General features: G+C 39.2%; 1 protein-coding gene across 1 annotated transcript in view; it reads left to right on the forward strand.

Moving 5' to 3' along the window:
• The window catches only part of grin2da (glutamate receptor, ionotropic, N-methyl D-aspartate 2D, a), a 196,206-nt gene that overhangs the window by 74,454 nt on the left and 104,730 nt on the right, over nt 1-17,022 (forward strand). Inside the window, exon 3 of the mRNA XM_066675472.1 lies at nt 10,463-10,729. Within this exon, the coding sequence (XP_066531569.1) occupies nt 10,463-10,729 (267 nt within the window). The remainder of the gene's footprint in view (nt 1-10,462; nt 10,730-17,022) is intronic.

Raw genomic sequence — 17,022 nt, forward strand, 5'->3', positions numbered from 1 at the left:
CACGTCAGTGTCACTGCAGTGCTGAGAATGATTCATTCGTTCATTCATTGTCTGTAACCACTTATCCAGCTCAGTGTCAGGGTGGGTCCGAACATTGGGCACAAGGCAGGAACACACCCTGGAGGGGTCACCAGTCCTTCACAATCATTCATTCATTCATTCATTTTCTGTAACCGCTTATCCAGTTCAGGGTCGCGGTGGGTCCAGAGCCTACCTGGAATCGTGGGAATACACCCTGGAGGGGGCGCCAGTCCTTCAGAGGGCAACACACACACACATTCACTCACACACTCACACCTTCCGACACTTTTGAGTCACCAATCCACCTACTAACGTGTGTTTTTGGACTGTGGGAGGAAACCGACGTGGACACGGGGAGAACACACCAACTCCTCACAGACAGTCACCCGGAGTGGGAATAGAACCCACAACCCCCAGGTCCCTGGAGCTGTGTGACTGCGACACTACCTGCTGCACCACCGTGCCACCCTTTAAATGTATTAAAAATATGAAGAGAGAGTTTTCTTTGATTGAGTGGACTACAGTCACTGTCCAAATGCTTCCTTAACTGTTATAAAACAATATCTCCAGCATTAAGCACCATAATCAGAAGAATATGTCTTGCTCATTAGATGTCGCACTCTTATCCTCACTGCTATGAATAATTCTAACTTAATAAGTTTCTCTGGATTGGCACATTTTATTCCTGAATATTAACAATTTAATTAAGCAGAAATGTCCAACAAAAATGATGGAATTTCCCTTACAGCCTCCAGAGGACCTTGCATATTTTAGAGTTCTGTTCAAAACTGGAGATGATGTGGGGCTCCCACTTTATATTAAGTGTCTGAAATAACTGCGTAGTTACACATGTAACAACTGTGTAACTGCTGGGGAGATGTGGCCACTGTTATAGATGCAGTGCAGCAGTATAGCTTCTGTAGATGTACCAAGTTCAAGTAACTCAGAAATGATACTTTATATTTTCTTTTGTTTACATCAAAATGTTGCATACAATTAAATAATCTGCATTCAGATATATAATTTAACAATGAGTACATGTTACTTATATTTCTGTATGTAGATGATTTATCTTCATGCAACCCTTTGAAGTAAAAAAAAACAATTACAATAAAAAAATACATTCAAAGTGTTTTTCCATTAATTAAAAATGAAGTTGGTACACATGCAGCTACAGAAGCATTACTACTACAATATATCAAGATACAGTACCAGCAGTTACACTGTTGTTACATGTGAATTAATGTATAACTAAATAGTTATTAGTGACACTAGAAGAGTTTTCTCATAGGGAAACAGACATAGGTACTCAACCTGTGGAACATTTTTGAGTCAGACTGCACTCCCTGGTGTAAAATTTCTGAAATAGACATAAATAATAGCCCTAAAAACACAGATAGGGATCTATGTGAGTCATAGAAAATAATCGTTTTGTTATAAGGGTCCCATCCCATTGTGATCCACCTAACGTATCAAAATGTATATAATCTAAAGCAATCTTTTTTTTTTTCTTTCTTTCTTTTTTTTTTCTTGAAGCAAAGGGACTGGCAAAGCTGTTGTTCCATTTCTTCAATTATAGGAACCGAAATATACTCCATCCGACTCACTGGAACATAATTGTGTTTCCCAGCCTTTCTCTTTCTCTTTTTTTCTCTCCTACAGTGAGAGAACTGTAGAAATGTGCCGGATCTCCAGCGTCTGAAATCTTGATGGATCTTTCATTCTGTTCCTCTACATTAGGCCGCTGTCAGAGCCACTTTAGGTAGCAGAAAGCGTCAATTCCTCCTTCTGAATATATGGTAAAGTGCTGACACATGTTGGTTTTCTCAGCCGTCTTTGGCTTCAAGCTGCTGCCTGCTGTTGTAGATCTCTTCAGAACCATACGTGCACAAATGCAGCCTTAGACGAAGCAAAAGCCTTGTCAGATTCTCAGGTGAAGCAAGTGCTGTGTAAAAAAAAAAATGTAACCCGACCTATTTTAGCGATACATGGCTTGGAGCGGGACTGCTACAGTAAGCTCCGCAGGCTTTTTATGCTAAGTAGCTCTTGATTTAAATGTAGAAGGGAGGTGAGGCTTTAAGGTTCGGCTAATGCTACACTGCAGTCACACATTATTTATTTTTTTTCTCCCCCCTTTTACCTCCCTCTCTGGGTTTAAGGCACTTCTGTTGAGTTAGTGTTTGAAACCGCTAAATTGATACCCTGCTTTAATCCCCCTCCGTCACACCTTGTCGACACTTTGCTTACACATCTGAGGTAGTAAGGCAGCATTTATGTAATGTTCCTGCCATGACTGCTTCACAGGTTTTATGTGTAGCATTAAGCTTTAGCTGGAATTCATCTCTGTCCGACAGATTTGTAATCAAGGGTGTAAGTTGGTAGTTGGTCCCTTCTTTGCTAGAATAACGTGGAGTGCGGCATGGAGCACCAACACATCTGGGAACACAGTTTCACGGCTCCACAGACCAATGCTTGGGGTCTTTATACCACCACCTATGATTGGCAATGTGCTTGGTGACTTTGGGCTCACTTGAGGCTGCAGCAGGGTGTCTGATTGCATTAGTACTTTTCTGAGGAGGTTATACACAGCTGAACACTATAGCAAATAGTGTACCTTAATGGGGACATATTTTAAGCATAATCACTTCTTGGACTTAGGATCTGGATTCCCTGCTAATCCACAAACTGTGAAATACAACAAACCTGTATGGGTTTTTTTTCTTTTCTTTTTTTTTTTTTTACAATATGGGCTATATTGAATGATTTTATAATGCGTCTTTAGTGTTGGGGTAGTTCCTTGATTCTACAATCATTGTCCATTCTCACACGTCCACTGACCACAATGGAGCACTTTGTAGTTCTACAATTACAGACTGTAGTCCATCTCTTGCTCTGTATATTTTGTTTGTCACCTTTCACCCTGTTATTCAATGAACAGGACCCCCACAACACCACCACAGAACAGTACGCTTTGAGTGGTGGTTTCCCAGCGCTGAAGTGACACTGACGTGGTGGTGGCGTTAGTGTGTGTTGTGCTGGTACAAGTGGATCAGACACAGCAGGTCTGTTCGAGTTTTCAAAGCCCTCAGTGTCACTGCTGGACTGAGAATAGCACAGCAACAAAAACCATCCAGCCAACAGTGTTCAGTGTTCACACATCCAGCAACAGATGAGCTACTGTCTCTGACTTTACATCTACAAAGTGGACCAACAATGTATGTGTATCTAACAGAGTGGACAGTGAGTGGACACAGTGTTTAAAAACTCTTTTAAAGTGTGTAGAAACAAGGAGCTGGTTATAAAGATATGGTTGGTCTGTGTATGTGAAATGTTGACAGTAATAACTGAGCAGTGTATAGCACTGTAATTCAGCTCTATGAGAACTGAATGAAACAGACATGGATTTAATACAGTGGAGCATTAATATGAAATTCAGATGGGGGTGAGGGGGTATCATATAATTTACAAGGATTTCTAATGCAGCTCAGCCAATCAGATTTTAGGACCAGAATGATCCACTATATAAAGTGCTGAATTACACAGAAATCTCTGGTTCCACACTTGGGTACATGGCAAGATATTCAGTTTGATAGCTTTAAACACATTGTTAATTACACAATGAAGGATGTCTTGGAAGAATCCCTCGGTCATTAACTTGGTCTCCAGCCTCATTGGGAGAGCAGGAGCAGAAGGACAGTAGACTCAGTGAGAAATAGGAGATCCTCCTCGCTGATAGAATGGGTGACTAGATATAAACTTTGAATTTATATGCACAATTCATCAACCTTTTTTTGTTTTCCAAAAATAATGGCCAGTTGTATCACAGTCAGTTTCTTAAACATCTGAGTTCATAGAAAATACAACCCATTTGTAACACTCATCCTGCCACCAGTTTATTACCATCTGGACTGATGAGTTTTATCACTGAGGAGACGTGTAAAAATTTTATCACAGGCGTTCTCCTAATAAAGCAATCTAATCTCAACAGGCCTTAATAGGGAAATCCTGATTATGAGCTTTTAGCTCATAAAAGTTAGACATGGCACTGATCTAGTACTATGTATGAATGAGCAAAAATTACTGGATGATATATCAGAACGGAAACAAACACGAATAGCCTGAAATAGCACACACATGCTTGTGTGTTCGTAATAAATCATAAATGTTACCACAAAGATCAAAACGTGAAAGCACCTGTCTAAACAGCCCTGCTTAGAATGACAATTCAGTTCAGCGCAAGAGTCCAGGGGTGAACAGCAGAAAGTCTGGATTTTAGTAATTTTTGCTTGATTCTCTATCTTCTTTGTTCTTGTTTTCACTTTATTTTATCACGGCACGTATTATGTTTAACCGTGTTTTTGTGCACTCATATAAACACAGGCCCAGCACTGTGAATGGAGAGACTCAGGCAAGGAGGCAGGGCTATTTTAAAACGTGTGTTCTCTATGTAGGATTCAGCACGAAAGCAGAACAGCTCATTTTATCCCATGGTTTCAGACTAAGGGACATGACAAAAAAAAAACCTGAACTTTTTTTTTTTTTTTTTTTTTTTTTTTTTTTGATAAATTAATGTGCAAATGCCCATTTTTTTCCTCAATAATGCCTTCTCTAGTCACTTTGGGTGTTGTTTAAACTACAACAAGCAGATAAGCTCTGTCAAAATTTGGGATTTTAAATAGAGAATAGGTTTGTATTGACTCCGACATTGTAAACAATGTTCAGTTCACGTCTTCACAAGCGTAAATCTTTCATTTCTGATTGGCTGCTCTCAGCATGGGGTCAGTGTGATCGTGCCCCACAATTCTATGAAAGCATGATCATTGCGGACAGTAACGCATGTGAGAATTTAATTCTTGCTTATTTTTCAATAATTAATTGTTATTAATTAATTGTTTATTGTACCTGTGCGGGACTTCTTCTTAAATAATATAGTACAGCCCCCATAAAGGGACTGAGCGGTGAAAAAGTATAACAGACTTTGAATACGCTTGCAAATGTTACATGGAGGTGCATGGGCATGCACTCACACACTCACACTGCATGCACATACACGTACCCACCACACACACACACACACATTCATGGCCAAGTGACCGTCTACCGTAAATGTAATGCACACCTGATTTGTTGGTTCGCAAATATATTCAGTTAGTTTAATTTGGATTATTTTCTCTCATGTTGAATATGAATGTTAATTATCACACAATTTTTATCTTTTTAGACAGTAAAAGTGTTTTTATTCGTTAGAGGGAATTCACAAATTAATTTTTTTTAAGGTTTAACCATTGCAGGTGGTATAAATCCCCACTAGTGGGTTATAAAACATTGGGCCGTGGAGAAGTGGAATTCTGTAATTGCTGGAGTGATGAGCTACCATCTAGTATCTCAGTAGTTAAAGCAACTGTAGGTTATATTTTCACCTTAAAATTACAGCTTCAGCATTTCTGTAATGTTTCCCTGACCTGTAATAGGAGAATAGCCCCTCTGTCATTGCTACTATGGGTTTAGCACGGCAGAAACTGCACTATGAATCTTTTGGAGGAGGGTAGAAACCCACCACCCAACATTTAGTTAATAACACTGATTTCAGAGAATTTCTTTTATATAAGCACGTGTCCAAGTAAACAGTACAGCAAGTAAACACAACAACAAAGGCTCTCAGGTCCTGTGGGTTAAATATTATGGGATGACACCGACAATGATACCATGACTTGAGTCTTTATATTAAGGCTAAGACAGGATGCAATTAGCTTATCACTGCTAGGTGTGTAATCCGAAGATAAGCTCCACTCTTTATTCAAAGTCGCAATTAATCTGATGTCGGGATGATTCCGTCTAGACGCAATCACTATGCTCTCATCAAAAAACATTTGCTGGAAGGTGTTTTCATCAGCTGCTTTGCCTGCCCTGGAAACATCTGCAAGATAACAATGCACCGCTCCCCTCCAGAACCCCCAGGTCCTCAGCCTTTAGAAAAGCAGACAACAGCAGCATTAAGGAAATATGGCCCATAATTGTGATCATGACAAGCAGCATATATCTGGGCTGACCGCCGGTGTAAACAGTGTGCAAGGGGAAAAACATTTTTTTTAAATAATAATAAATAAATAAAAAAAACCTTCCAGTGATGATGTATGCACTTTCCATTAGCACACGTCAAGGGAAGCCATGCCATTTTTCACTATCAAATGTACAGCCTGGTGTCAGCCCAATAAATCTCCTTCAGTGCAAAGCCGAGTGGTCACCTTCCCCACATCCAAAAATAAGGGCCTGAGAGCAGCTGAACCGAGTGTGTGCAAATTGCAGCAGCCAAGGACGCCTAGTGTCACCTCCAACCTGGGCCTTTGCATAGTAATGAATGAACTACGTCACACTAGGTGGGCACTGAGGACGGCTGCACTCAGCTCAGTAAGTAGGCCAGGAGAGTCACAAAGGAAAGAAATGAGGGGTTGGGAAACAACAGAACAGAGAGGGTAAGAATTTTGAGTTGGGGGTGTGGAAACCTGTTTGCAAACATAATTTGGAACCAAAGAAGAGTAGGTGCTTGAAACCGCAATGTTGTCTGTGGGCGTGTCGAGATAATGAAGCTCCAGAAAGAGCACAGAGCCTCAAATAAAGTGATACCATGCAGTGGAGCTTGACAGGGTCATTTACATCATGTTAAATTTTCTATGAAACTAAATCACTGGCATAAGAAATTTGAATTTTGAATCTTTGAAATATATTTGTCTGAATATTGTATATATGATTTACATCTGAATAATTTATATTTTGGTTATATTTACATGACATTTGAGAAATTATGAAATAATCATATTTTAAAAATTAGATAAAAAATAGATTTTAAAAATTCAAATCTTAAAAAAATAATATCTTAAAAATATGAATCTATGCCAGAGGTCTACCATCCAAAATCAGAATTCAGATTCAAATACTTCAAATATCAGTGATTTAGTTCTGAATTAATGAAATTACACTAACATATTAAAAAAAACACTTCTGCGTAAGGGTAGGAAACCATCCTGAATACCCTTCAATTACCCTTAATTTCAGGGCAGTTCTGTAAAAATGAATTATTCACTGCAACTGTAGGGGAAGCCCATGAACAAAAATATTTAATCTTACTTAGTTTTACCTTAAAGCTGGAGTATGTTATTTTGTAGAAATCATTTAATTTTTTTTTCTTTTTCAACTGAAAAATCCAAAACATTACATCCAGCTCTTGTTCCAAAACCACTCCTCTAATACACAGGAACATAATTCCTTGATATATCACATAGAGAGTGGCGCGCAACACCTCGCCTTCACACACCATCCACTGTGCATGCATGTGGACATGGTGATGTTGTAGTAAACCATCCAAACATTTCATGCAGTCAGAATGAAAGAGTTTTTACAGCCCTGAGGCTTATATAGTACATAAATCTTTATAATTATGTTGTCAGAGAATTTGATTTACTACAATTATCAGCCTGTGAAGATTATTTCAAGAAATATTCCAAAAACTATTTTTAGGACAAATCATCTACTCCAGTTTTAAAGCGTTTAAATGTCTGCTTTTCCAAAGTTTTTTCCCCTGAAATTAATTAAGTAAATAAATAAATAAATACCCTCCTCCAAAAGTTACATAGTATATTTTCTGCAGTGCTGAGCCCAGAATAGCAATGACAGCTGTATTCTCTATATTACAGGTCAGTATAGCATCACAACCATTTTAAATTAAAATATTAGTGTTCCTTTAATATGTCCAGAGTATATTGTCATGTTATTTTCAGCACTCGTCTAATAAAATTTAAATGCATTTATGTCCTTGGTGTTGTATAAGTCATATATTTACAATACTGTAATTTGTAATATAGTCATATTTTGTTTGTGTTACTGCTCCTTATATATATATATATATATTTATATAGTCACTAACAAACTATATATAGACAGCTCCAAGGAATATACTTCAAAAGAATTAGAGGAAAGACAAAAATAACCTTTGACTGGTATACTCAGGGGCGGCACGGTGGCGCAGCAGGTAGTGTCGCAGTCACACAGCTCCAGGGGCCTGGAGGTTGTGGGTTCGGGTGACTGTCTGTGAGGAGTTGGTGTGTTCTCCCCGTGTCCGTGTGGGTTTCCTCTGGGTGCTCCGGTTTCCTCCCACAGTCCAAAAACACACGTTGCAGGTGGATTGGTGACTCGAAAGTGTCCGTAGGTGTGAGTGAATGTGTGTGTGTCTGTGTTGCCCTGTGAAGGCAACACACTGTCCCCTCCAGGGTGTATTCCCGCCTTGCGCCCAATGATTCCAGGTAGGCTCTGGACCCCCGCGACCCTAAATTGGATAAGCGGTTACAGATAATGGATGGATGGTATACTCAGTATACTCTAATTGTAACATGATATAATATAAAATACATATTAGAAGAGATGGTTCCAAATTGACATTCCAAAATTCTGTAAGGTCACGCATTTACATTGGATGAAGCTGGGCTTTATACCCTTCTAGCCAACTGTTGGCATTGGCTCTTGTTGACCTAAAGCCAAAATACCTAAAGTATACTCACAGAATGCAGAATCTGTATCTTTTATTTTTTAGTATGAATTTAGTCCATTGACGTATAGAAAAACAAAGTACAGTAAAAGACAGACATGAAAACTACTGCAGCTAGTTAAAGACTGCCATAGAGCACAGGAGAAGCTCCATGCTGTGGCAGCAGGTCTCTCTCTCTCTCTCTCTCTCTCTCTCTCTCTCGCTCTCTCTCTGCTGCCAGGTAGCAGATCAAACTTAAGCTCGTTTTACTCTCATACAGATTTAAAGGAATAAGACTTTGTGTCATGTAGTGAATTTCTAACATTTGCCTGACAACTCTGTCCCTTTATTCTAAGGTCTAAAATTCAAGCTTTCTTGTGACCTACCACAGATTTATGATCTGCTTCTAGGTTTAATACAGGGCTTTGAAATGAAGAGGCTGAGTGGCATGTTGTATCGAACACCTGCGTCCGGTGTGTGGCCGCCTGCCTGTTCTGTGTGAATAATGCCTTACAAATTCACATGTCAGATTTACCTGAAATGGTCATCCGTAAACTGGGAATCGCCCATTGACCCACTTCAGTGCATTCATCAAACCTGGTTTTGTCCCCTTTAATTGATTACAGTGTGACTACAAAATCCCTGGGCTGTGTTCATGTCTACTGGTTATTGGAAAATAAAACAGCATGTGCAACTGGAACTTTTCAGTGTGCTCTACTGTGTTTTCTATCATTGTTCATAAGAGGTGTGATGCTATATTTAATGTATTAACGATAGTTACTTTTATTTTTTTTCCCCAATTTATCACATATGCTGGAATGTATTTATCTAATGAAGGTGTAAAGCAATCACAGATATGGAAGGACTGTTATTGTGACCATGCATCTGCATCCATATATTTTCATTAGTAGGCAATAGTGGCATGTTTTATGGTATGGATATTACATCCAAATCACACTGCACTTAATCTGCTATAAAGCAGGCATTAGCAGGAACATAATGTTCAAATGTCAGAAAAAAGGAAAAAAGGAGCAGCTATTGCAAATACAAATATGCAATAGTAGGGCATACATCATATTTTAACATGTTTATTAAATTGTCTGTGTGTTTTCTTTTAAAAGTTCTGAGAGCAGTAGGGGTTAATATTTTAATTATACCATCTCTCAAGTGTGTTACTGATTAAAAAAATTACATTTCTAATGTTCATCTAGTGCAAATGCATATTAGGTAAATACAATTTAAATTATTATTTCAGTTAACGATTTGTTAAATTTTAATTTTCATATTGGGCAGCACAGTGGTGCAGCAGGTAATGTTGCAGTCACACAACTCCAGGGTGGATTGGTGACTCAAAAGTGTCCATAAGTGTGAATGTGTGTGTGTGTGTGGGGTGTGTGAGACGGTGTTGCCCTGTGAAGGACTGGCGCCCCCTCCAGGGTGTGTTCCTGCCTTGCGCCCAGTGATTCTGAGTGGGCTCCAGACCCACCGTGACTCTGAAATGGATAAGGCGTTACAGACAGTGAATGAATGCTTTCATAATAAATCTGTAAATCCATTATATATAGAAATGCCAGTCCAACACATTGTGTGATAAACGTTTGATACACTTTAGCCTACATCTATTTTAGCAGACACACACACATTTAGCAGGTTGAATATTCTCCACCAGGAGGTGCTATTTGCACTCAAAGAGTTTTGTGTTTCATAAGAGGGATTCTTTGCATTAATTGTATTACTGTTTTCTTGCTTTTTTTAGAACCAGTGCTCAGAAAGTTCTGTATCTGTTCTGTTTATGTCCCCATTAAAACTAAATATCAGACTATATATATAGTCTTTTAGGCAAATTGTTATTTAGGAATATTTTATAATTATAAGGTGTTATAAAGCTGTAACAAACTCTTGTCATATCTTGTGTGTTCTCAGGAGAGCGGCTCAGTCTACCTGCAGTTCTCGTGCTCCACAGCCCTGCAGCTGGAGGTCATTTTCGAGGTGCTGGAGGAATTCGATTGGACGGCTTTCTCTGTGGTCACCACCCGTCACCACGGCTACGAGGACTTCCTGGCCATGGTGGAGGGCATCACAGATGGCTCCTTCATCGGCTGGGAGAGGAAAAGCTCGGTGATGCTGAATGTGACCGACGACCCTGGAGGGGCACGTACCCGCAGGCTGCTGAAGGAGAATGAAGCACAGGTCGGGGAGGGAAAAACACACACACACACACACACACACACACACAAATGTGTTTTTGTTCTTTATTTCCTTCCTCTTGCACTACAGTAACTACAGTCACTCTGACCCATTTTGCCTTTCTGCCTTTTGGCTGCCTCCAATACTTTCTGGCTTTTCTTTCAATTTCTCTACTTTCTTTTCTCTGTTTTTCTTTCATTACTTTTTCCCTCGTCTGTTCCCCCCATCTCAGCTCACCGGCAGCCCAATTAACAAGTCTGTTATCAAATCAGTCTTGGTTAATTATAGAAATATGAACATCCGAATGAAAAGGGGGGCATAAATATGCTACTATAATGGCACTAATACCATTTTACACCATCTCCTTCTGGAATAATTACTCACCAGTCTACCAGTGCCGTTCTACAAACCCCTTTATACAGCCTTCATACCTTGCCCTTCCTCCTTTTTCTACTAATTTTGTTCATGTCTTTTTCAACATTTTCCCTCAGTGACTGGCACTTCTCCTTCTCCTTTATCAGTTAGAGCTGTATCATGATGTTAAAATCCCCACCCCCCTCCAGTTCCTCACTCCCTTTCACTTTGCCGCCACAGGAAAAAGATGTTGTATAAATGTTGCTTGTTCATGGCTCTGGAGACTTAATGGTGATACTCCTCAGATTCCTTAGGAGAATTAACATCAGACAAACAGAAGACATGAGATGTTCTGGCCCAGATAAAAATGATAAGACTTAGTATATCAGCACTAAAACTGAGAAGGGTTGTTAACACTTTTCTGAAGGCTACCCACATAGGTGCTCATTCATACATATGCAGTAATATTATGGTTATCAATCAATTTAAACAAATCTAATTAATTGTACAGTTTGCTTTGATTAATCACACTCTCCCTTGTTAAAATTGAAGTGCATTTTAATCAAAAACTGTTTTAGTTTTATAAAATGAGGATGTTTCCTTATCATTTGCTGCTCTCCAGTAAGTTTGAATGTGTTTCCATTCAGTGTTTGTAAATGAGTATATAAACAAAGGAGCTCAGCTGTACTATACTAGTCTTTCTCTGTCTCTCTCTGTTTGCCCTTCTGCTCATGGCAGAGCAAAAGGCATCTGGAGTTTTTTTAAACAACAGAGAGAACTCCAAAATTTGAAAAGCACAAACCAGGATGAGGATATTACTCTATTCCTGCTCCATAGGTGGGTACGAAATGATTTATTGTCACAGTTTTGGAACACTTAAGGTGGAATAACTCTAAATTCAGGAGACCGCTAACTGCATTACTGCAAAGTGCTATAAAGCTAAACAGCTCTATTTACAAATGAGTTTCTGTGATAATTCAAACACTGAATAAAGACTTACAGACAAGCTAAACTTCAGCCATGTACAAGCAACAGTAGTTTTTTGAGCTTCTGAATGTAAACAAACCAGAGAACATCGTTTCAAACCAGAGAACAGCACAGTGGTGCCGTAGGTAGTGTTGCTGTCACACAGCTCCATGGTCCCAGGGTTGTGGGTTCAAACCCCGCTCTGGGTGATTGTCTGTGAGAAGTTTGGTGTGTTCTCCCTGTGTCCGCATGGGCTTCCTCTGGGTGCTCCTCCCACAGTCCAAAAAAACACAGTGGTGGATTGGCTACTCAAAAGTGTCCAAAAGTGTGAGTGAACTTTGAGTGTAATGTCACATGTGAGTGTGTGTCGCCCTGCAAAGGACTGGTGCCCCCTCCAGGGTGTGTTCCTTTCTGGGTGGGCTCCAGACTCTGTGACCATGAACTGAATAAGCAGTTACAGACAATAAATAAATGAATGTAACATCAACAAAAAAAGTAATTATATTTATATTAATAGTGTTTATCAATTTAAAAAATGTAATCACAAAAATAAACATAAAATGGTCATACTTTTTGGGATTTTAAGAGTGAGAAAAATGTATAATGTGATATGCATGACACACTGGCAAGAGGAAAACCTCTTTCCTATAGTTTGCTGAGTATACATTTTAGGGAGAGCTTTATTGAGAGATGTATTGAAAATTAATGCTACAAAGCCACATGGCTCAAACATGAACACTGTACAATATGAAACAGGAGCTCTGTGTGTGCGTTGGTGTATTCATACGTGTGTTTGTGTGTATGCATGTGTGTGTGAGAGAGAGAGAGAGAGAGAGAGAGAGAGAGAGAGAGAGAGAGAGAGAGAGAGAGGAGGAAGAATAAGAATGAGATTTATGATATTTCAGCATAAATAAAATGTAATCTACGTTCTGAACTCAGCAGTAGTGATGCTGTGTTTATATTGCTAAATAAAACTCCTAATACATCATTACAAAAAGCGTAAATTATGGGAGGAAATTGTGGCCAAAAAGAGCACTTTGTAGTTCTGTAGAAATAGTGAGGATGGCAGGGAAATACAGGGAGACGGAGAAGACCAATAGGAAAGAAACATCTCCATCACTGAGGGTTCTTCTAGTAATGATCATTAGTGCTACCAGGCAGAATTCATATTGTAGTCATGTCACCTAGGAAGACTAATGTAATTTTGGTAGTCTTCCATAAAGACTCTACGTATTTAGAAGAGTATGCTCCTGCCCAAGCAGGAAATATCTTGGCATTTTCCACTCCATGGTCCCTACACATTTGGACTCTACTCTGCTTTTTGGCTTTTCCATTAGGCAAATTTAGTATCTTCAGTGTTCAGGAACAGATATGATTTGGGTGGTGGATCATTCTCAGTGCTGCAGTGACACTGATGTGGTGGTGGTGTGTTAGTGTGTGTAAGTGGATGAAATACAGCAGTACCCCTGAAGTTTTTAAAGCACTCAGTGTCACTGCAGGACAGAAAATAATACACTAACAAAAAAATTCCAGTCAGCAACATCCTGTGCGTGTGTGCACTGATCGTGTGTGCACTGATGAAGGACTAGAGGACGACTAACAAACTGTGCAACAACAGATGAGCTACTATCTCTGATGTACAAGGTGGACCGACCAGGTTTCAGCAGTTTAACAAACTCGAGAAGAGCTGCTGTGTCTGCTCCACTTGTACCAGCCCAACACATCGGCACCTCAGTATCACTACAGCACTGAGAATGATCCACTACCCAAATCATACCTGCTCTGTGGAGGTCCTGATCATTGTAGTACAGGAAGAAAAGGAGGCTAGAGTATGCAGAGTAACATATGGACTACAGTCTGTAACTGCAGAACTACAGTGCTCCTTTATGGTCAGTGGAGCTGAGAGAAAGGACAATGAGTGTAGAGAAAATGTTATCAGTGCATATAAGCATAAGTATTTTTAAAAATCTAACTAAAATATATTAAAGCAAAATGGTAAACTATCGATAAAAATAAGAAAAATAAATGAACATTAAAATTCAATATGTAATAGAAATAAAGGTTGTAATATCCATAACAACACTGATTAAAATAATAATGAAAATTAAGAAATAAAATGATACAATGAAAGTAATATACCATTAAAACTAAAATCAACTGGTAAAATATGTATACATTCCCTTCTTTCACCTTAAAATTTTACACTGATATTACCTGTCTAGTTTTAAATGATAACCCATTCTTTTTGTTAGAATAATACCTGAGCACTAAACAACTTATGGCAGTGTCTGTAAGATGGCGTAAAATATTTTATGAAGAAAATACAGTGACACATTTATTAACCATATATATTGTGATGGATGCATCTTAAATGTTTTATATAAGAAACAGAACCTAGTTTAAGGGCAGTTATCAATTCAGTGACAGTTACTTCATACAGTATCTTGTGTCATTTTGTGATTACTGACATAAACTTTTCATAAATATTACTGTATTGCTTTCTCAATGTCATTCAATGCTTATGCTCCTGTGAAGTCCCTATGTAGGTAGCCTCCAAATAAAGCATTAACACAGGTTCTTTGTCTTAGATGAGATATGGTTGTGTCCTTTTCTATAGTTCAGTTGGAGATAATAATGTGTGGTGCTATTTCAGCAAATCTGAGCACAGTTTGAGTCTTTGAGATCACCACTACAACTCAGTAGGAGACACTTGTGAGACTCCTGGACTGAGAACGAAATGCCTCCCTACTCCCTCATTAATATTGTGCTATATAGTGAGGCATGGAATAAGTGAATTCGGACACTTCCACTGTCCGTTGTTTAGTAACAAAGAAACGCAATGCATTTTGGTACAAATTCAGCTTATGCAGTAAGCTGCAATATTTAATGCAGATTATGAGAGCATTATGGGAGATTTTAGTTCCCTCAAAGTAATACTAGAATTACATTTTACTATTCCGACACTCAGTGCAAAATGGCTGACATACTCAGTAGTGCCCTAAAATGTAAACAGGGAGCCATTTTGGACACAGCCCTGGGCTCTTTTCTCTTTTTCTTTGGAAATATCCCAGCAGCAAAAGGCTTAAGCTAAAGTCTACTTGGTACTTTACATCCGATCTCATGTTCCTCTAGGACAGTATATAGAATAGTGTAGTGAAAAGACTGCTGCACCAAAGATGGGGACTCGAGTCTGAGACTTTGACACAAGCCACAGATAACACTGACCATGACAGCGGCAAGTTCACATGCTGCAGCTGTGGTTTTTGTCGTTAAATTTGATTTAAAAAAATACTTAATAATAATTATTTATGGTATTAAATGGACTAAGCCTTTAGGCTGCAGATTTGTTTGTAATTATCTGGTTATTTTAGCCTACTCCATCTTCTGCGTCTTTACAGAGGCTAGTTTTACAACCTACCGTTAGTTGCTACTTTTTTATTCTTGCTTGGTGTTTATTAAAAACTAAACAGCCCGCTTAACAATAAAAAGAATGTCCACTTGCTAGTGGCGTAGCCCAAATTTTCCACTGCATGGTACCTACTCTACTCGGCTCTATTTGTTTTTAGTCCCTGGTACCTGTTTTGTTTTCCACAAGCATAGCTTCTTCCCCCGTGAAATGTTGCTAGTTATGTGACAAAACACCATGTCTAATGGGAACTGTGGGCTTTGGAAACCACAACAATGGGTGCAGTAAGATTAAATGTTGTTTATTCATTGTGTATTTGACTGTTGCTTTTGTTTTTATTGGGAGAGAAGACAGTTTAACCATGCACCAGATCAGCATATTTTTCCTGTTCCGTGTTGCATCATCTAGCTTATATTGGAGATTTTCAACAGACACCACTCCAAGGAGCATTTGAACCCCTTCAAATGTCCATGGCGTAATTTTATGAGCTGCTGTTGTGAGTCGAATAAATCAAAATGTGATCTCTACTGCAGAGATGAACACTCGAGATAGCGCCTTTTATTTGAGTTGCACTTAAGTTTCAGACAAATAGACTTAAGGCTCAACTTGTAACTCGTCCATACTGATTCCCAACTCGAGCTAAACACACAAAATCCATCCATCCATCCATTATCTGTAACCGCTTATCCAATTTTAGGGTCGCGGGGGTCCAGAGCCTACCTGGAGTCATTGGGCGCAAGGCAGGAATACACCCTGGAGGGGACGCCAGTCCTTCATAGGGCAACACAGACACACACACATTCACTCACACACTCACACCTACGGACACTTTCGAGTCGCCAATCCACCTGCAACGTGTGTTTTTGGACTGTGGGAGGAAACCGGAGCACCCGGAGGAAACCCACGCGGACACGGGGAGAACACACCAACTCCTCACAGACAGTCACCCGGAGCTGGAATCGAACCCACAACCTCCAGGCCCCTGGAACTGTGTGACTGCGACACTACCTGCTGCGCCACCGTGCCGCCCAACACACAAAATATAAGTTTTTAAAACTTTTTTAAAGTTTTTAAATTTTTTAAATCTAGGAGTGGCGTTTATTTAATTAGTTTGGGACACAACCCCTTTTGTTTTTATGCATCACAACATCCAGTTAGAATGAGCGTGATATAGGTGAGTTGTCTTAAGTGTAAATAAGCAGTGTTGCTTGGCATTGGCTGGAGCACAGTGATGAACTTCGCCTGCAGTAAGTTAAAAAATCCTGGAATATAACACAAGACTGGCAAAATGCTAAGAATGTGGTCAAACAAATTTTTACTTAATCAAACTTCATAAAGTGTCTGAAACACACCTGCATGAGTCAGTTTAGTTTTCACTGTCTCTTAGGTTTTTAATCCAGCTCCTTATGCAATATTGTTGTTTTTTTATTCTCATCTCCTTACCCTCAGCATAGTCTGGATTGACATACTGTACTACTGTATGCTCCATTTGAGAGATGTCACATTTCATGATTGAATTTTTATTGTTTTGTATATGTATATGTATATGAACAGTATCACTGAAGCACTG

Source organism: Hoplias malabaricus, chromosome 6 (assembly GCF_029633855.1).
Source record: "Hoplias malabaricus isolate fHopMal1 chromosome 6, fHopMal1.hap1, whole genome shotgun sequence".
NCBI lineage: Eukaryota > Metazoa > Chordata > Actinopteri > Characiformes > Erythrinidae > Hoplias > Hoplias malabaricus.